This window comes from Panthera onca, chromosome A1, assembly GCF_046562875.1.
Source record: "Panthera onca isolate mPanOnc1 chromosome A1, mPanOnc1 haplotype 2, whole genome shotgun sequence".
In the NCBI taxonomy this organism is placed as follows: domain Eukaryota; kingdom Metazoa; phylum Chordata; class Mammalia; order Carnivora; family Felidae; genus Panthera; species Panthera onca.
In genome coordinates, this window is record NC_138339.1 from 189,976,193 (window position 1) to 189,998,418 (window position 22,226).

The 22,226-nt window shown below is 40.4% G+C and overlaps 1 protein-coding gene across 8 annotated transcripts in view; it reads left to right on the forward strand.

The window, feature by feature from the left end:
- Positions 1 to 9,491, forward strand: part of LOC132681968 (uncharacterized) — a 142,355-nt gene extending 132,864 nt beyond the window's left edge. For all 8 annotated transcript variants that reach the window (XR_009611355.3, XM_078432649.2, XM_078432655.2 and 5 more), the window contains one exon: positions 8,102 to 9,491. Coding sequence is in view for 1 of the 8 variants with exons in the window: in XM_078432682.2 (XP_078288808.1) it covers positions 8,102 to 8,150 (49 nt within the window). In the remaining 7 variants the exon portion in view is untranslated. The remainder of the gene's footprint in view (positions 1 to 8,101) is intronic.
- Positions 9,492 to 22,226: the final 12,735 nt, after the last annotated feature.

Consider the following 22,226-nt stretch of genomic DNA (forward strand, 5'->3'; position numbering starts at 1 on the left):
GATGACCTTGTCTCATGTTTCACTATTGAAACAGATGTAATCAAACAGAATCTCTCCAAGATCCCCAACTACCAGCCTACTCGCTTCTGAGGCCAACTCTGATTTGTCCTCCGTTACTGTGGATGGAGTGTCCCTGTCAAGGGCCAAACCCCTCGATCTGTTTGCTTTGCATCATATTTTTCTTAACTTTTTAAGGTCTTGGCTCTATCAATTTTCCTCCTCTGTCTCTTATATCTTCTGTATCCCCCTACTGGATAATTTCCATCAATATCTAATCAAATTTCTCCCCTGTCTTAAGTATCCTATCTTTAAAAAGATGAAAAAACTCACTCCTTTGTGGCTATAGCTCTATTTCTCTGCTCCTCATTGGAAGAAAATTTCTTCAAAATAGTCCCTCCCCCCCCACTTGATATTTATATTCTCTCATCAACCAGTTCTAATTTGGCTTCTATGCTCTCAACTAAACTGGGTGGCTACTGTCAAAATCATAAATGATCTTTGTGTTGCCAATACAATGGTCATGTCTCTGTTTTTATTCTTGTTGACTTGTCAACAGCATTCAGTACTGGAAGACTCTTGGGCCTCTTCTCTCTATGTATTTTCCTTTGGTAATTTCATGCATCCCATTTGTCATACCAATGACTCCCAAGTCTATATCTTGAGTCCTGATATTTGCCCATAATTCTAGATTCATATATCCAATGCCTACTAGAAATCTCCACATAGAGATCTGAAACTTTGAATTTAACATGGCCAGAACAGAATTTTTAACTCTAGCACGTCTGAAGTCCACTGATTTTTTAAAGTCTTTTTCATCTTTGTAGATGGTATTATCCCTTCAGTTGCTCAAGTAAAAACTCTGAGTTACCCCTAAGTTTACACTTTATCTCACTTGCTACATCCACTCTCCAAATGAGTTTTGTTGACCATATTTCAAATAGATTGACTCCATTCATTTATGTTCATTTCCACTTCTACTCTCCTGGTCCAGTCTACTCTAATTTTCACTTGGCCTGCTGCAGCAGCCTCCTCTTGGTTTCCTTGTTTCTACTTTTGTCCCCTGGACTGGTCCACTGTAGTTTTGTTCTCTGATCTCTTCTTCAGCTCTGTGCCCCAGAGAACTGAACTTTCCAGCCTCCCTTGCCCTCTGGCTTCTGAGTAGACTTGCCTAGTAGAAGGAATTAGTGGGAGATTGCTTGCTGTGATGGCTCATATACTACATCTTTTCTGTGGCTCTGGCTGACCCAGATAGTCCCATCTTCTGTAGACCTACCTCTACCAGGAGGCCTCTGCCACGATAATGTGGGTAGAATGACTCCAGCATCTAGACCCTGGTCATGCTACCTCTCTTGTTTCCTTTTGTCCTGGAAGCAGTAGAGGCCATGGTGAATCTCAAGTTGTTTCACCATACCCTGTTTGAACTCCTAGGTCTTCTATTAGCTGTGTCACAAATTCCTAGTACTAAATAGCCTTTGTTTAAAAGACACTAAGTAATTTTTTAAACATTTTTTTATTTAACCCTAATTAATATACTCCTACACAATATAATCACAACATGGCAGCCAGAGATATCATTATATTTATGTTTATATTTTTTAAAGTTTACTTTTTTATTTTGAAAGAGAGAGAGAGAGAGCGAGTGAGTGGTGGAGGAGCAGAGAGAGAGGGAGAGAGAAAATCCCAAGGAGGCTCCGTGCTGTCAGCACAGAGCCTCACACAGGACTCAATCTCACAACCCTGAGATCATGACAGGACATGAAATCAAGAGTCAGATGCTTAACTGACTGAGATACCCAGGTGAAATCATTTTAAAAATGTAACCTAGATCGTGTCAGCTCCACCTTTCTTCTCCCTTCCCAAACTCACTTAAATCTTCCCCAAAACTTATGACAATGTGAATAAAATATCAACTGCTTATACTGGCTGACAAAATTTACCATAATCTGGGTCCAGTTTGTGACTCTTGTCTCATTTATATCACCTTACCTTTCGTTCATTACACTCAGCCATGCTGGCCTGTGTTCTATTCTTTGAATGAATCAGGCTTGTTCTGGCTTCAGAGGTTTTGCACAAACTCTATGCTCTACCTAGAGTGCTTTTCTCTCTGACCTCACACTGTGGTTCCTTCTTAACATTCAGATCTGAGCTTTAGTAGCATCTCCTCAGAAAAGCCTTTCAGGATTTGCATGGTAAAGTGATTATTGTTCACTCTCTCACCTCAGTCTATATCAATTCTTCACATAACGTTTCTTAATACATAATCATTTTTCTTCCACTCTCTGTCAATTTTCTGACTCATTCAAGTATTTGTTTGGTTTCCTAGGCAAAACTCTTGCCCATCTCATTCTAGTTCCTAGAACAACGTTTGGCACGTAGAAACCATCAATAAATATTTGAATGAATTTATAAGTGAATGCAAACCAACATTTTGGTTAGACAAGTGTTGAATGGATAAGCACTAGAATCCTTCAGTTAAGTGGTTAAAAATAAGTTAGCGTTTAGAAGGTAAATTGAAAGTTCAGATGCTGTCAAAGTGCTATGTACTATGTCTAGAAGAAGACTGTAGGCTAATATAAAAGAAGATAAAATACTGGGGTCAAGTTCACTATTCTATGTCTGCATGCCGAGCCATGAAAATACTCTCATGCTCTTTGTAGCTGAGCAGAAAGAGGTTAAAAGAGTGACTGCAGGTTTCATCTGCCTGGGATTTCCACTTCTGGTATGGCTGATAAAGTAATTCAGTCCAACTATAACATAGAAGATAGCTATGAAAGGTGGAAAAATAAACTAAAAATATCTGCTTGAAAGCATTAGTGAGTTAACAAGGTGGTAAAGAATTATAGAGCAAAGATATGGATGGAAAAGGAAGTCCAGAAGGGTAAGTCCAGTATTTGGGTCAGTTTTTCCCCAAGGATATCTTCTAAGAAACACAGCAGCACTTTGACAGCTACATAGGACCAAGGGGACAGATTGGAACCAGGGTAAGTGTGGACCAGAAGAAGAATTACAGGTAGCAGTTACCTTTCAGGAGGAAGAAGGAAGCAGTTACTGAGGGAGAACATGAGAAATATGTTCCATTTCTTGACTTTGGTAATGGTTATGTAGGTTTTCACTTTGTGGTATTTCTTGGGGTGCAGTTTTCTATTAGAGTCATATATATATTATGAAAAGTGTTTAAAAGAAGTGATTGCCATAACTTTGGGCCACATACATTCCCTAAATAGTTGGAGATCATTAGGAGGATACCCTTCCCTTTCATGTACTGTAAATTTTTGGTTAAACACTTTGAACCTGCTCATAGGAACTTGGCTTTTACATATAAAATTGAAGTCTGCCTTAGAAAATCAGTAGTGTTTCCATTAAGAGGACAATTTGTGGTGGTATGTAAATATTCTTTATCTGAAGTGTAATAACTTGAGTTTAACCTATATAATGGAGCCAAAATCCATTTGAGGGAACCCTGGAAGAAAATACCATTTGAAAAAATGAAGTCAAATGTTCCATAACCTTAGGTGGTGGGGAATGATTTTAAGGAAGCTCCCTCTGCACGCCCCCGGCACAGCTGCACTGCCCATCATGACTGCTGCAGGGGTTGCTCCAGAGGTTAAAGACCTCTGGACTCTGCCCTCAGAGGTGGAACCCGTCGCTTCCTCTTCTGGCTACCTTACCACTCTGCCATCTCTGTTTCTCTGTCTCTGCTTTTCCCTCCTTTCCATTCTCACACTACCTTTATTTACTCTTCTTTTCCTGTGGCTTCTACTCAGTCATGCCTTCTTCTGTGTCACGACTGAGGCTTATCCTCTCTTCCCTGGGTGACCCCTTCAGTTTCTCCTCCTGCCTGCAGTATGTTTTGCAGTCTGAGTCCCCGGAAAGACCTGCTCAGGTCCTGTGCTCACATGCTGGTTCAGAATGGTTGTGTTTGGCTGGCTTCTCCAGCCTCCTACCCGACAGAGGCTGCCAGCTCTCTCCCACTTGCCTGTTGAGAAAGGCATTTGGGTCAAGGCTCATCTCTGGGCCCCAAGTCCACAATAATTTCTGCTTATGAATGGATATTGTGGCTCTCAGAAAGTATGATGCATTGCCTATGTATGGGGAAAATGTTTGGCAGACTCTCATGTAGAAGGCAGAGAGGGCAGTGTTGTTAAGTGATAGGAAAATTGTAAAAAGGGGCAAAAGAAGCACAATCTGTGTTTAGACAGGAAATGACTGGACAGAGCATCTGGAGATCAAGAGGTGCCTCAGAAGTCCTAGCTTTCTCAGAAAAAGTCTGTGCAGTTCACTCCAGGGGCTTAAGTGGCTGCAGGGAAATCACTCCCCCTTCTTTGGGAGGGCTCAGAATTTGGGAAAAAAGAGGCTCAGACCTCAGAGTTTTCATTCTAAACAAGTGAGGTCAATACGAACAACTTGCTTTGATGAATACGTTGCGTTTAGCAAATGCAGCAGCTATGCAAAGGGTAGACTACAGAGAAGTTCCCTAATGCACCGGCTGTGCATGTGTCCCTCTTGTGTAATCCAGAGTCACCATTCACAAAGCTACTTTGAGCACTTTGGAACTACCTAAAGTGCTCCTGGTATTTGAATTACATAACTGTCTTTCCACCTTCTGGTGATGGAACCCCTGAAAAAGAATTTAGGGGCCTAGGTGTCTCAGGGCTTTGTGAGGAGAGAGTAATAGCCCCAGTTCAGTATACTAAAAGGAAGTTCTTTTAAGGAAGTTAAAAAAAAAAACTACTCTGAACCAAGGAAGAATTTAATGGGCATAAGATTTCAGTTGTGCGAGATGAATATGTTCCAGAGATCTGCTGTGTAGTATACTCTCTACAGTTAACAATGCTGTATGGAAACCAATTTGACAATAAACTTCATATATTGAAAAAAAAATACAACAAAACTTTTAAAAGTAAAAAAAAAACCAACAATGCTGTATTGTGCCCTTAAACTTTTGTTAAGAAGGTAAATCTCATGTTAAATGTTTTTACCGTGCACACACACAAAAGAAAACAAAGGGACACAGGCAACTTTTGGAGGTGATGGATAGATCTATTACTTTGATTGTAATGATGATTTCACAGGTATTTGCATATGCCCAAACTCATCAAATTTATACATTAAAAATGTATAGTTTTTGTGTATCAGTTACAGTTCAATAAAGAGTTGAAGAAAATCAGTGGGTCTGCATTCTACTTTGGGAGCAAAAAGGAAAGTGTTCTGAGAAGGGGATGCTAGGGGAACTCGTAACACAAGATCTCCACATTCTTTAAAAGAACTATAGAGTAAGTATGGTAGGGAGCTTCTTGGAAAGGTCTTCAACATCACACACACCCTAATCCCTGGAACCTGGGAATGTGATGAGTTATCACTTCTTTGATTGTGTTATGTTACATGGTGTATCAGTTTGTTGAGACTGCTATAACAAATCACCACAAATTAGATGGCTTAATACAGCAGAAAGTCACAGTTCTGGAATCTAGATTGTTAGAGTTTTGGAGTGGTGTTGGGGGTTCGGAGTTGACGGCCAAGAAAGAATTCTTGAAGACATCTTTGGTGCAAAAAGGTGATTTTATTAAAGCACGGGGACAGGATTCATGGGCAGAAAGAGCTGCACTGGGGTTGTGAAGAGTGACTGGTTATATACTATGGAGCTGGTGGAGGTAAAGTCATGAGGAAGTTTCTTAAAGGGATTTCCATATGCTAAAGAAGACTCACAGATTATTGGAGCCCTAGCTATTGTCAAGCTAATGTTGTTTTCCCCTCTAGTAAGACATTAACATTAGGAGAGTAGGGAGTTTCTGGATCTATATTTCCTTCTGGTCTTTGTTTCCCACATCACTATGGAGGAGAGGGTGATGTTGGGGGCTATAGGTTTCTGGAGATTAGGCTATTGATAAGATTGCTTTTTTTTCTTGTAATTTACTAACATATGTGTAAACTGATGGAGACTCAAATCTTGTGGTCTTTATCAGTTCAACCATTTGTTTTCTGTCCTTTCCTTTGTTCTTGGGCAGCCAGGTGTGCCTGAGGAATAGCACATATCCCATGTGGCTGGGCAGGATATGGTAGCTGTGCTTTGCCCTCAGCTTGCCTTATGCTCCCTCATCATAGATGTCTGAATCAAGGTGTGGGCAGGGCCGTGTTCCCTCTGAGACTCTGGGTAGAATCCTTCTTTGTCCCTTCCTGGCTGCTGGTGGTGGAGGGCAATCCTTGGTGTTCTTGGTTTGCAGCTGCCTCAGTCCCATCTCTGCTTCTGTCTTTACATGACATTCTCCCGAAGTGTCTTCACATCCTCTTCTTTCTGTGCCGGTCTCTATGTCTGAATTTTCCCTTTTTATAAGAACATCAGTTATATTGGATTAGGGTATACCCTATCTATTTTTAACTTGATTACCTCTTTAAAGACACTATTTCCAAATTAGGTCACACTATGGCATACTGTGGGATAGGACTTGATCATATCTTTTTTGGGAGGGACACAACTGAACCCATAACATAAACATAATTGACCTTAGCAAAGGAAGATTAGGTAGGCTTAAATATAATCACATGAACCTTTAAAATTAGAGAACTTTCTTTGCTTGGTGGCAAGAAGAAATCAGATTGGAAGCATGAGTGGGATTTGATGTACCATTGCTGGCTTGAAGATGGAGAGGGCCATGAATCAAGGAAGGTGGGTTCCTTCTAGAATCTGAGGGTGGACTCTGGTTAGTAGCCAGCAAGGAGAGGGACCTCAGACTGAGAGCTGCAGGGAATGGAGAGTTCTGCTGACAACCAGAATGGTTTTGAAAGTGAGTTCTTCCTGTGAGTGTTCTGGTAAGAGTCAGCTCAGTCAATATCTTGATTTCAGTTCCATGAAAGAGCTAAGCTACAGAACTTCTGACCTACAGAACTGTGAGATAAATGGATGTTATTTTCAGTCACTAAGCTTATGGTAATTTTTATACAATAGTAAAAAAGAAAAAAACCCAGTAAGGTACAGAGTGCTATAAATTCCTCTCTAGGGTTCCTATAAGAGCGTACTAGGATCCAGAACCATTCTTAAATGACATTTAGTTTCCCCTACCTTAAATGACCTGTTGATACAATCAAATTTTGGGGACAGACTACAACTAACAGTGCAAATAGATCGTGGAATCTGCTTGGAGCTAAGGGACAATTCAAGAACTTTCTGTGCTATTAATGGGCACCTGAAACCATGGGTGAGCCCTGCTAAGGGTTGCTTCCTGGAAGTGCCAGAATAAACATTGACAGAGGCTCTCACTGGAAGCAATGGAGACCGTTTTAATTGAAATATTCTGGTCTTTTACATTATTGCTTCTGAAATAGGGGATTGACACAAAATAGGTAAGTATAGCCCAAGACAAGCAGACTGCAGTTCAGAGTAAAATTCGAGTCACTAGGGGAGCTCAAGAAGCAACTAGGAATAAGAGAAGAAGCCCTAACATGTGAATGGTGCATACACGATAGGGCTCAGACATAAACATGAAGCTTGGGGGCAAGCAGATCTTTAAGGGTTCACTTGGGACAAAGTGGACAACATCCACAGAGCAGTCAGAGTAAGGGCGGGGCTAAAGCTCCTACAAATGTCATATTAAAGCTAGCTAGGGTTGAGCAAGTAGCGTGGAAATCTTCAATCCTGACTTTTGGGGAGGAGCTTGGACACATGGACTGACCTTATGTGTCTAGAGACCCAGAAATCTTGGATGAAATCTCCTATCAGTGAATTGAACCTGATATTCGTATTCTCCACTTGATCTCAGCCAAAAGGCTGAGAAGCAATTGATATTCATATTCTCAATTTCTTGGGGGATTATTTGGCTTTAGGAAAGGAATACATTCATGCTTATTTCCATTGATCCTTTATCTAATTTCAAAATCACTATCTTCCCTGAATGAAGTATTTTTGTCTTTTACATAAGAGGAAGAACCCAGTGTAACTATTTCAATAGAAAGGGAAGGATATATGCTCTGTTGTGAGATAGAATTTGGCTTTTTATTTATTTTCAGTTAAAAATTATGCACGAGTGACTTAAGCAGGCAACACGATGGGAAGGAAACAGCCTTAATAACTGCTTGGTCTCAGCTTCTGTATTCTTCTCTCCCTCAGGTGGTGTCATTGGTCCCCTCCGAGCAACGAGCCCGGTTCCAGCACCTGAATGTAGCTCTGTGCCACTCCAGCTCAGTGGGCGGGTTCAGGTCTCCAGTCAGCCTGTCCAGCTTCAACCCTTCAAACCTAGTCTGCTTTGCGTTCCTTCTGGGCGTCTTCCCTGGCCAGGCTGCCGTGATCGACTTCTACTCCCCTCCCACTTTACACTTCATGTCCACAGTGATTCAACACTCAGCATAAGTTACCTTGTCTAGATATTTACGGTTTTTAAAAATTATTGTTTTTATTTGGGTATAGTTGACACACAACAGTACCTTAGCTTCAGGTGTACAGCACTAGTGATGTGACAAGTGTCTACATTGTGCTGTGTTCACCACCAGCATAGCTACCCCCTGTTCATTACATCACTGATACAATATTATTGACTGTATTTATTTTTTAATTTTTTTCATGTTTATTTAGTTTTGAGAGAGAGAGAGAGAGAGAGAGAGAGAGAGAGAGAGAGGAGGAAGTGCAGACCGAGAGGGAGACACAGAATCCGAAACAGGCTCCAGGCTCTGAGCTGTCAGCACAGAGCCCTACGCGGGGTTCGAACTCACAGATCACGAGATCATGACCTGAGCCGAAGTCGGCCACTCAACTGACTGAGCCACCCAGGCACCCCTTATTGACTGTATTTTTTGTGCTTTGCTTTTTATTTACGTATTTTAGATATTTATGCGTTTTGAGTCTAAACTCAATGATATTTTACAGCTATGGGAAGTCTAAGCAAGCATCTATTCTAATCTTCTCTTTTTCAGAATTTGAAAGTGGACTTGAAAAGATTAAGTATTAGGCTAACATCATATCGAGGAAGAGCCAAGATTAGAATTATATGAAATAATTCCTTGTTTTCTGTTATTTTTCTTATACAATGATGCTATAATTACATATATTATATATATGTAATATATGTATATATTACATATTGACTATGAGGCATTTTGACCCCCACATTTACTGATGAATAATGTAAACATACAATATTTTCTTAATGAAACATACAGTATTTTCAGTAATGTAAAATATATTGTCATTTGCTGTAGTCTGGTAATGAGACATATTAATAAGTTTAGTCAGAAATCTAGATTTTATTGGCATACTTCAAATTTCTGGTGTTCCTTGATTAGAAAGGTTATTTCCTGGTACCACTGTTGAGATAAAAAGGTAACACGGTTGACATGCCTATTTATTTAAAGGAACCTGAGCTACCTGTGCAAGGATCGGATATTTTTCTGGTAAGTTATTACTGTCTGTTCTGCATCAAGGAACAGAATTTCAATCAACAGCCCCCTTCTCCCTCTTACCTTTTAAAAATGACTACTATTGTGTGGCAGCTAACTATAGGAAACACATTAAGCACTTGTTCAATATTCTTCGCTGAATTCGGCAACATACATTCAAGCGTTACAGGATTTAGTTGTGCAATTTCTGCTGACTCGTCAGTTGGGTCAGAGAATGAAAGACTGAATAGAAAATTGGAATAAACAGTAACCAAAAAGTAGCAGCTTGGATCAACCCTGGTACCTGATGGGGGATAGAATATGGTTTATCAAGTGTCCTTCAAGGTCCTTGCATGTCTAGTTGTGGAGTTAGCGGTCACAGGCTTGAGGAGCATGAGGGAAACTGTACAGCCATATCAATGATCCAGAAAACTGGTGAGTGGCCATGGGCTGACTACCCCTCCCCCCCCAACAAAACAAGTCAATTGGCAAATTTGGCAGTGAGGCAGGGTACCAGGTTTTTTTTTAGTACAATGCTCAGTCTAAACCAATGCTATTTTTTTGAAATGGCTTAATCAGCTATGTCATTTTAAAGTCAATTTATCAATAGAATTAAACACCCTGCAGTAAGCCATAACAGTTTCCAGGAGGGTGGATGTCCCTTCAGATCTGTGGCCAGTACCCACAGCCAGGATCAGGTCTGTTCCCCAGACCAGCGTATGCAGGCAGCAGCTGTCTTGCTTACTCTTCACCGGGGAGACTGTGGTCAGCTTTTCCCTGGGGTCACACAAGGCTCGGTGTCATGTGCAGCAGCACAATTCTGGGGGAAAGAAAACCCGAAGCACAAACATTTTTGGAAAATTGTCTGTAACCATACATAATAAACCATAAAAAAAAACCCCAGGAATTTCTTTCTGGAGGAGGGGGGCACACATTTTTAAGTTTCCATTTTTCTGTTTTTCAGTCTAGTGATTAGGTTGCCATATGAGACATTTCTGTTATAATTTACAAATTTAGGAGAGTTATAAGAGATATAAAATGTCAAGTTATAACTAACCTCTGTTGTTCCGGATAAAAAGAGAAGTGTATGTGGGGCGCCCGGGGGGGCTCAGTTGGTTAAGTCTCCATCTCTCGGTTTCAGCTCAGGTCATGATCTCGTGGTGTCATGGGTCTGCATCTGGCTCTGCGCTGACAGTGTGGAGACTGCTTGGGATTCTCTCTCTCTCCTCTCTCTCTCTCTGCCCCTCCCCTACTCACTTAAAAAAATAATTAAAAAAAAGAAGTGTGTGACTGAACATGGCGCATCTAAAGGAAGGTGTATGTTTGAGCTGTTACTGGGGACCCTTCCAGGTGCCAGTGTTTGCTCTTCTTGGGCAGAAGTGGCTGCCGGGATTTTTTCCTGCATGTAGTTTTGCTACCCAGAAAGCTTCCTCATCCTTACCACCTTTCCAGTTAGGTGGATGTTCACTTCTGTTCCTTACTGTTGATGTCTTTTCTTCCCCAACTCTGACTGCCCTTACAGTTTCCCACTGCTTGACACTCTGCTTATATTTAATCAATCCCTGTTCATGAGTTTTGCTTCCCAAGTCAAGCTTGTGTCCTTGCAAATTCTCAGAAACTGAAAAATGTCCTTTCAAAAAGGAACCTGCTGTAGGACTAAGATTCTTTGTTAGAGTCATTGGTGGCCCATGGCGTAGGTACGCTGACAAATCATGCACATCTGCCAGGCTCTGCTGGTCTCTATATGGTCAATTGATAACTTGCTTGTGAAAACCCTGGTTGTTTTGCTTTCCAAATGTGACTCATTAATTGAGTTAAAAATTAAAAATCTTTTCCTGTGATCTTAGTTTCTCTTACTTCAAAAAGAAAAAAAAAAGACAAAGAAGCATAACAAAAATATCCCAACTAAACTTTACTTGAAAGGCTCTGTGGGACAGGTCAAAATATTGTATGATACTAAATAAAATAATTGATAGCAGGTGGCCAGCTAAGTTCTACCAGATGTAATCATGAAGACAAAGAGAACTTTCATGATCAAGGTCAGGGTCTTGAACATACTTTTGATGTGAATGGAAGCTTTGTAAGGGTAAGGAATAAGAATACAACGGAATACTGTTTTGGCAAAAGGACACCGAATCCTGGGAAAACTAAAAAACTATAGTCATTTTTTAATTTGAAAAATGTACCTTATATTCCTCATAACAAATCCTTACTTTATTTCCTACTTTTCACTCACAGATGTAATTAAGGATTTTCATAATTAAAGAGAAGAATTATTTTGTTTACTCCTTATGAGATGATTGATGCCCAGAGTTAAGGTAAAATTATTTGGGGAAGCATAAAATCTGTTCTTTTTTTTTTTTTTTTAAGTTCATTTATTTGTTTTTGAGAGAGACTGAGAGTGAGAGCAGGAGAAGGACAGAGAGAGAGAGGGAGAGCAAGAAGCCTAAGCAGACTCCACGCTCAGTGTGGAGCCCAACGTGGGGCTTGATCCCATGACTGAGGGATTATGACCTGAGCCGATATCCAGAGTCCATCTCTTAACCAACCAAGTCACCCAAGCGTTCCATTTGTTCTTACTTAAAGTAATAACATGTGCTGTTTAGATTAGTTATTCCTTAATGTTTCTTTGGAAAAAGTGAATTGCTTTATTTATAAATCTATTTTAATGCAACATGTGCTTCTTGAAACCATACTAGAGACAATGAGACTAAGGATTAAACTTGATAGATACTTGATTTGCCAAGGTAAATAATCACAGAGTTGGTGAAAATAAAAATATACCTTTGGCAAATGAAACCAATAGTTGTTGACCACCATGTTTTAAAAAAGTCAGATTAGGAACGCCCATTGGACTTTGGTGCTATTTTCTAGTATTTGACAAGAATTTCAGTTTCCCTGTTACTAGTATTTATGTTGTAACTATCCATGAATTTGATATTCTTTTCTTTTACTTTTTTTTTTTTTTAATTTTTTTTTCAACATTTTTTATTTATTTTTGGGACAGAGAGAGACATAACATGAACGGGGGAGGGGCAGAGAGAGAGGGAGACACAGAATCGGAAACAGGCTCCAGGCTCCAAGCCATCAGCCCAGAGCCTGACGCGGGGCTCGAACTCATGGACCGTGAGATCGTGACCTGGCTGAAGTCGGACGCTTAACCGACTGCGCCACCCAGGCGCCCCTCTTTTCTTTTACTTTTGATATTGTTGTGGGGAAAAGTCAAAAGGTAAAGTGCCTGTACTCTTTTTCCTACTGAAGATAGTGCCCTATTTCTGCCTTTCAATTTATTGCCACGCTTCTTCAAAGATTAATATGCTAGACCATCTATGTGTTGCTTTCTGACTCCTTGAAATCTTATAATAATGAATAAGTAGCAAACATCCATGTAGAGCTTGTGTCAGGCAGTGGCTTCAGCACTTGAAACATGTTAACTCATGATCATGTCTTCATGATCTTCATGCCAACTCTCCAAAGTAGGCGCTATCATTATCCCCATTTTATAAATGTGGACGCAGAGGCAAGAATAAATAATCTGCCCAAGGTCACAGAGTTTCAGCTAGAGTGCAAACCTAGGCAGTCCCATTCCAAAGTTAACTGGGTGCCTCCCACTCAAGGTTTGCTTGATCTTTTAGTTACCATATCTAATGATTTTTTTTCAGTTCTTTTGTTGTTTAGCATCTTGTTATTACTTGACACTGTTGCTCCTTCCTTGGCTTCTGTGACCAAGGAGTCTTCTGGTTCTTCTACCTGTCTGCTTCATTTTGGGGGAATTTTATTACACTGTTTACATTTTTTGTGCTTATTTTCATGCATTTACCAAGGTGCTGTCTCCATTCATCTTATTTATTTTCTCTCTCTACTATCATTCCTTTAAAAATCTCTTAATCTGTCATTGCTTCAACGATTCTCATGTATCTATCACCATCCCCAATCCGCACCTGAATTACTTGCTATATAGATCTCTCTTCCGAAATGTTTCATAGATACCTTAAAGATGGTCCTTAGATACCTTAAACAGGTCCTCAAGTTTATTATCTCCTCTATCCCCTTACCTCCCAGATCTGCCCCTCACTGTGTCTGCATCTTTATTCACTTAATGCTACCACTTTCCTTCTGTCTATCTGGACTGGGCACCATTGGAGTTATCTTCAAAAGCTCTCTTTGGCTTCCTTCTCAGACATAGTTTGTCATAAGGAATTCTAGACAGAACAGTTTGAGGAAAAGATAGAGACATGAAAGTTCTTAGCAGTTTAGGGGAATGGTGAATAGCCTTGAGGATCAAAGGAAGGAAGGGTGAAGCAAGGAGAGAAGAGATTATCTAAAGTTGATTGAACACAGTTCATTGACCTTGGAACAAAAGTGTTCTGTGAGGCCAAAATGTGTTATTGACCACTGACTCCTCACCAATGGGTTTCTTTTCTTCACGTATCCCAGCCTTGGTGAAGATATTGAAGTGAGAACCGATTTTTATTTCTGCAGCTCAGGGACTTTGTCATTACTAGTGCTTCCAGAGATGAAAAGACTCTCAGAGATGAACTAACACCAATCAAAACACCATCAGCCAGCCATGGGGACTGGCAGTAGAAATTAAACCTGGGAGAGGGGAGCATTCCTTTCCAGTGCTTATGGCCCTTATTTGGGACACTATCCCAAGCACAAAGCTGCTGGGGAAGATAATCAAGACATCAAAGTAACTTGTGAGCCTGGAGACAGCGTGAGGATAAAAAGTAGCTTGGAAGCAGAGAAGGTGGTCTCTCCTCATCCCTGCAACCTGAGAGCTGATAAATTACAAGCTTCCACAGCAGGAAGTGACAACATCTGTCTCTCCTACACCATGTTAGGCACACACAGCAAAGGTCACTTCTGCAAATTCTATTCCATATCCTCATTCTGGCCATCTCCTTTCAAGCAAACATTCTTGGGTAGGTTAATACCACTGGTAAGCTAGAGGAAAGGAGAACATTCCTTATGATACGGGAAGCATTTTCACTCCTTTTATTCTCTGATCAAGTCTGTCCTCAATTTGGAGAGGGGTGGGATTTAGACAAATAACTGAAGTTTTAGCATGTGAGAATAGGCAGGTATTTAATCTTGAACAGAGAATCTGTAATCCTCAATTAGGGCAGCGACTTGGCCTTGGGATGGGGGCTTCTAACTGATGTCAGACCTAACAAGACAGTCTGGGAGACAGCTCCAAGTATCTGAGGAGTTGAAGGAGAGGAGAGAACCTCAGATGAAAGGTACTTGCTTACTACTTTCATGAGATCCTACTAAGACACTTTTAACTACTACGGCAGATTGGGGAGTTTCTTGGGGTGTCCTAATCTGAAATATTTTGTTTTTATGTCAACAAAGTCAGACTAAGAAAACGTGTTCTCTCAAAATGCTCAATAACCTCTCAGTTCCTTTGCACTTGTTTGAGGAAGCTGGCTTGTTTGCAAATTGAACAAGTCTCCCCACCCCCTTCCTCCACCCCAGCCAAACATATATAAAACATAGAGCATCATAGTTGGGCCACCTCTGAGTAGTTTTTGCTCCCCTTGAGGCTCCAAGGTTGAACAGATCATACCTCTGTGATGGGAAATATTTTGATCTCTTATGTCATTTTGCTTTATTTTTTCTTTGTTTTGGTTTCCTCACTATGGTTACTTTACACTTAGTCTGTTTTATAAATTAAGAATTGGCAATTTGTCAGTGAAAAGAAACCATAAACTGCTAAAGAAAGTGGCGGGGTGGGGGGGGGGAGGAAATAGACTTGGTAAAACATAGAAATCTGAACATATGGTGACCATATTTCTTGCATGAAAAATCTGGTCTGACCAGTATGTGTCTATCTGGGGACAATAAGATGACACGTACAATACAAGGAGTTTTCCTGACCACTTGGCTTGCATGATTTCTAGTCTCACATAGGCCTTAGAATACGGAATAGACTTAGGTACCTCCCACTGCCTGCTGCAGAGGGCACAAATGGATCCTTGGTGAGGATGGAAATCCTCCATTCCTGCTAGGGGATGCTGCTAGAGAGAGCATTTCCCCATTCCTGTGAGAGCTGCAGTGAGCTTTGACTAGCAAACTCTCCCAACAAAGTTGAGATATTTGATGACTGGGTTTTCTAGTGTAAAAATTTCAGGCAAGCACGTATAAATCTACCAAGAGCTCAAAACTGCATATCCTAATAACCTTACTATGCATGAAAAAGTTGATTAAAATCAGGTTTGATTTTTACTGTATCATTGTGTTCTTCCTATTTCAAAGTGATTCACACAGAGCTATATACTTAAAAAGAGATGTGTGTTTTTCTAGAGGTAGATTTCCTCTTAACTACAAGTTCTCAGAAACTTTTATAGCTTTTATACATCTGTGCACATTTTTTTGTGTTCTAGTGGTTAGAAACATTTTTTGTGACAATAAAAAATATTTCCATAAAGAATAGTCCTGAAGAAGTGTTCTTCATCTATTTTAATATGCTTGATAACTTCAACTTTTATTCTGTCCCTACTGAATAAGACTGGAGGGATAATGAATGATTAAAGATTGTGTTTTAGGGGCGCCTGGGTGGCTCAGTCGGTTAAGCGTCTGGCTCTTGACTTCAGCTCGGGTCATGATCTCACAGTCATGAGATCGAGCTCCGTGTTGGGCTCCATGGTAAGTGTGGAGCCTGCTTGGAATTCTCTCCTTCTCTCCCTCTGCCCCTGTACCCCTGCTCTCTCTCTCTCTCTCAAAATAAATAAGTAAATAAGCATTAAAAAAAGGTTGTGTTTTAGATTACATATATTGTATATGTAATGTTATATACTATATATTTATAAAAAATCTAAACATATAGAATCTTATATATAATCTAAAATGCAATCTAAAAACAATATATGCTTATATTTTTACTCTTTTTCTTTGAAGTCTTTACAAGTTGCAAAAACATAGAATACTATGGGGAGGGGAAGCTTAGGTTTTGTGAATATGAAGAAAAACATTTCTTGAAATGTCTTCCTTTAAAACTGTTATCATACCCGGGGGAATATTTTGGCTTTGATTTCTTAATAGGTCTGGAAGTCATTTTAGAAGTGCCAGCTTCCTCCATTCTTTTTCTTGATTTTATACCCTCCTCCACAGTTATAACACTGATGAAAATTAAAAGATAACATTAGTCTATGGGGAGGAAAAAGGCCTCTCCCACGTTTTGATCCTTGACTTTCATTCGTAATCCTCCTCAGTAGGGGAGCTAACATCCTATTTCTGCCAGCTGAGCTGAGATGGCAAAGAGGAACATTAGTAATAAGACTTAGAAGTTGTCCCAAGCTAAAGCCGGAAACTATAAAGGACATGCTGGTCTCCAGGGTGAGGAATTCATTTTAGTTTTAATTCAAGCCAACCCCCCGAGAACTATCATAGATTGGGAGCAAAAGATTCAAACCCCACCCCACAAGATGTTCCTCAGCTGTCCCTGTTTTTAGCTAAGAAATTTCACATGCTCCTTGTCCCTCCACCCCCTGCCCATGTTCCCAAACTCCTGCATCACAGAAATTTCTGCAGAGCTTTGGGCTTCCATTGTCAAATACAATCACAGCTGCACTTACTACCAGAAAGTAAAAGTTGTAGTGTTCCTGCTCCATCTATTACCAAAGAGATGGATATAGGAGCCCTGTTTTGTTAAGTATCAATGTCTTGCCTTGTCTCAAAAAACGCTCCCCTTCTCTTTTTACTACACTTTAACAACTGTGCTCAAAGGTAAGCTATTGTCCCTTCTTTATAAAGAGATTTCAAAATGCCTTACCTATAGGTCAGCACATATTGTACTCTCTTCAGACATTGTCCATCAAAGTATTAGGACACAAGAATCCTTTGGTCTTATTGCTATTTTCCACCCTTGTGTTGTACGCTCAGAAATTTCCTAATATCAAAATGGGCCTTCTCATTGCTTCCGAGGGTGGACTTCAACATACCAAGGATGTTGAGAATCTTGGCTGAGATGGTTAAGTTTCTGTGTCAACTTAACCAGGCTCAGGGATGCCCAGATAGGTGGCAAGACATTATTTCTAGATGTGTCTGTGAGGGTGTTTCTGTAATAGATTAGCGTTTGTGTTGGTGGACTGAGTGAAGAAGATAAGATAGCCCTTGGCTATGGGGGTGGGCCCCATCTATTGAGTGCCTGAGTAGAACAAAAAGGCAGACAGGAAGGATAGATTTTCTCTCTGCTTAGGCTGGGATATCATCTTCTCCTGTTCTCAGACATTGATGCTCCGGGTTCTTGGGCCTTTGGATTTGGACTGAGAATTTACACCATTGGCTCCCTAGGTTCTGAGGCCTTCAGGTTTGCGCTGGCTGTCCTGGACCTCCAGCTTGAAGATGACAGATCATGGGACTTCTCAGCCTCCATAATCATATGAGCCAATCCCTTATAATACTTATATATACTTATGTATAATACATATATATGCCCTCTTGGTTCTGCCCGGGAGAACCCTAACTAATACACTGGCTAAATGACACAAAGTTCAAACCAGTCATGTGACCAAAGAGCTGAAAGAGCCTTTTGGGGACAGTTATTAGAAGGCTCTGGAGACAGGCTGTTGGAGCATGGATCTTGGCTTTGCCACTCACATTACCTGTATATCTTGGGGAAGTTACTTAACATTGATTTGCTTCAAATTTCTCGGCTGTAAACTGGGATTATGAATAGTATATACCTTAAAGATTATTGTGAGACTCTAAGGTCTTCAGAATAGTCTTTGTCATATGTTAGCCATTATTTAAAAGTTTCCTGTCTTTCCACTTACTGTCATTTCTCCTTCTCCCTTTCCCTTTTTTGACCACATGTTCTGGGTCTTCATACTCTTAACAGTGCAGGCCCATATATGCATGATGACAATACCCTATACTCTGGACCTACTCCTCCTCTTCCCCACAAATGAAAGCCTTGTCAAGTGGGTCCTCCATTTAGGACATAATGAAATAATTCGTCCTAAGATGTTAATCACTGAAAATATCTATGTGTGTTCCTGCTTCCTTGCTTTTGCATTTTAACAGGTCACAAGGTCCTGATTCAAAGGCATTAATTCCTAAAGAATAGACTTCAAGATGGGGTATATTTCCACTGGAGGTTAGTGCTAGAGTGTTTCTGATATCCTTTAAGTTATACATATAGTCAACTATAGCTGTTTAAAGTTCTAGTAATTATCTTCCTTACCCATTTAAGACTTGTCATCACCATCATCATCATCATCATCATCATCATCATCATAGTTGTCATTGTCATCATTTGAATGAGAACTGTCACTTGAGCACTTTCCTTGGTATTTTCCAAGATTATCTGAATCCTAAAATTCTCTGTGAGGAAGGTATTACTATAGCCTTTTTACATATAAGAGAATCAACTCTCAGAGAAATTAAGTGACTTGCCCAAAGGCACACAAGGGGTAAGTATTTGAGATTTGAGCCCAGATTGTGCTCCAGGTCTGTCTGGCTCTGAAGGTTGTGCCGTGATTACAGTAGAAATAGAATGGACAGCTGCCTGGTTCGTGTCACTCCTCCTCTTGTGGACAGCCACGGGACAGCAGGCTTGTGTCTGCCTCTACAACAGTGCCTTGTTCATATGGTCCCACTACACGTTTGTGGGAAGAATTAGAGGATGTGTGAATGCGTAGCCTCAAAAGTCTGTACCTTCCTCAAGGAATGAGATGTAACCAATGACTCTGTTAGCTGTATTTAGTTGTCATCTAATGGCCTTAGAAAGATCAGGGAAGTGAACTGCTTCATCCACTCTTCACAGACCATCTTGCAACCTTGGTAAATCAGAACTTCTGGGTATCTGAATCACATTTATTTGTGCCTTATGCAAACAGACCTGTCTACACTTGCAAGCAATATCTGACAATTATGTAATTAATTTGATCATTGAGAAGAGTTGTTCCTAGACCTTTATTAGGACTTAAATGATTTCAGTAGGACAGTACCCTTGTCCAAATTAACTGATCCCTACCAAATCTTCAACTGTCTTTGTGCTTTACCTGCCCAACCAGAGATGGTGTAGCCTATTGGTTTCAGTTTTACTGTATTCTGAGTACAGTCCTACTAGCATCAATTTCAGCATGGTGGGTGGAAACACATCTCTCATTGCACAGTAAGGTTATTGCAAGTTGCCTGACAAAATCCCATAATGCTTGCTGTGCTGAAAATGGGTCTCGGGGTGTCCTATATTTTACTGCCTATGAATCAGTTACTGAACAATAACAAAAATAATAATAACCAAAAGCAGAGATCTGGCCGTCACTACAAATTCCTGCTCCAAAGATCAGCTTTCCATTTTTAACCAAAGGAGTGGTACATATCTAAGAGATTTTCTTTGATGTCTTGGACTTTCTGTTTTCAAAAGAACTCAAAAACATTACATAATATCAATCATGTTCAAATACAGTACATAGCTGAGACATTCTAAAGGAGAGTGCTGCTGTGTCTCTCTTGAGTGATTTCTAACTTTAAAACAAGAAAAATATAACCATGGACCAAAACTTGAGGGCAAAGATTGACTATTTCATACCATGGCATAATTTTTTTAAAAAGCTCAAATAAAACATGTATTTGGGATTGAAATAAGTTGTAAAAGTGAAACAGTAAGCTAATTCTAAAAGTCTATTTAGAATTGAAAAATAGTTTTGTCGCTCTGAATTAAAATTGCACAAGAAGCAACTGATAATGTGTGCAATTGCTTGGAGACACGTGGAAAAATCCAATCAAATTAAAAAAAAACATTAATTACATTGCTAAGAATTTCTATGGTATTTTGTTTGTTAGGTTTGTTTTCTTTCAGGGACTTTGTTGTTTTCCCCATGAAATGGTTCTACAGCTTTTTTAGTAACTAAGCCTGGTGCATTCATATAGCAGATTAAAATTGCTCCAAAAAAGAGGCAATTAAAGTCAAATAGATCTACAGCCAGCCAGTAAAGGTGGGCATCTGAAAACTGTATTTTCTTTTGCTGAGCAACTGGGAGAAAAAAAAATTGCCATAACTTATTTTTTACTCCAAATAGTAAAAAAAAAAAAAAAAAAAAAAAAAAAAAAGCTTACTTTACTAGTCTCTGCTTTGTGTACTGTTGATTGTGCTGATACATGAATTACTTTCCATATATTGATTTTCTGTTGAAATTAGAATGTGCAAGATCCTCTAAAATGGATGGGCAGGGTCTTAACGTCTATAAAGTGGTGTTCTGGTACTGATTCAGAGAACCTCCTTTTTCAAGCTGCGTGTGCCTCGTGGAAGGAAGGGAGTTCACCCTGCAGACTGGGTGTGCTTCATGCCCGAGGATTTTATGAGCACCCTAGACAGCAACTCTGGTAACCTGGGCATTCCTGAGGGGAGAAACACTGCACAGGGACTCTGCACCTGTCACCAAGATGACTGCTCAGGCCATCTTGATGCTGAGTCTGGTCCATTTATAATCCAACATACCCCCCAAGGTCAGCAGAATGCCACAAAGGGACGTGGTGTTCATCAGCAAAATAAAACCTAGGACCTCTTGGGTCAAGCCCTGGAGGAGAATCTCCAAAGGGGAGTGGTCAGCATCCAGTGCTCTAATTTTTCTCTGTTTTCTTAGAGTCTTCCCACTTGAATTCCTATACCATTATGGATACACACTCAATCCCTTAAAAGGTCTTCAGTTTTCTCCTAGAACAGCAGAGATGGACTAGAGCTTTCAAAGTGGACATTTTAAAGTACTATAGGTAAGCAAAGGCATAAAATACAGAAGTTATAGGCAGAAAATTACAGCCAGTATATACAATATTATAGCTGTAGCTATAGCTAACCTGACCATTGCTCCTAAAAGAACATCTCAGCCAGATTCCTCATGTCCCAGCTTCCCAATTACATTTCACTTCTGTTTCCAGAAAATGCCTTTCTTCACTTGGTCCCTTTGCAACAGGGCCAAGAAAGGGTGTTTTAACTCTGATCCTCTCCTGAGGCCTTCTACTTCTTTTTGGTTTTTAATCTGAGGGACAAGCCATTGTTTGGGAAAATGCCAGAACAGGATGCATTTTCAGGTGAAAATTGGCTCTATGTATAGGAAATGGCTTGGCCTCTAAAGCCACAAATATAGAATTTCCTTAAACTGGCATCATAGCCATATGTATCAATTAGGTTGCTTTTGGTCACAAGTCACAGAAACTTAACTGGCTTAAATTGTTGAGGAACTATATACGGTCACTTAACAGAAGCAGGGCTGGCATCAGGGTAGGTTGATCCAGCGGCATAGAGTGCAATAAAGGATCCAGATTTTTTTCATTTTGTCTGCTGTTTCCAGTAGAGGCTTCAGGCTAAAGCTGGATCTCTGACAATCCTCAATCCTGAAGCTATCTGCTTTCTCAACAATTGTGGCAGAAGAGAGAGAAAACATTTCTACCGGTGACTCTCTCTCTCTGGAAAGTTTCCCCTGATATCTCTGTGACCTGATCTGAGTCACACACCTCTTCCTGAACTGATGGCTGTTTCCTGGGAAATGCCATGAGCTGTTGGCTTTGGAGGGCTTCTTGATGCTCGCATGGGTGAAGACATTTCCGTTGTTGGTAGAGTCTGCTTAGTGCTCACCCTGGAGCAGGGTCAAGCCTCTAAACTCTGCTGATGATGTGCAGTGAGGAATGGTAGAGTGCGCACAGGGCAGTCCATTAAATGTGTATCTGTTCACAAAAGTTAATTATCGGTTAGGGGTGCCCGGGTGGCTCAGTCGGTTGAGCATCCGACTTCAGCTCAGGTCATGATCTCACGGTCTGGTCCGTGAGTTCGAGCTCCACGTCAGGCTCTGTGCTGACAGCTCAGAGCCTGAAGCCTGCTTCGGACTCTGTGTCTCCCTCTCTCTCTGCCCCTCCCC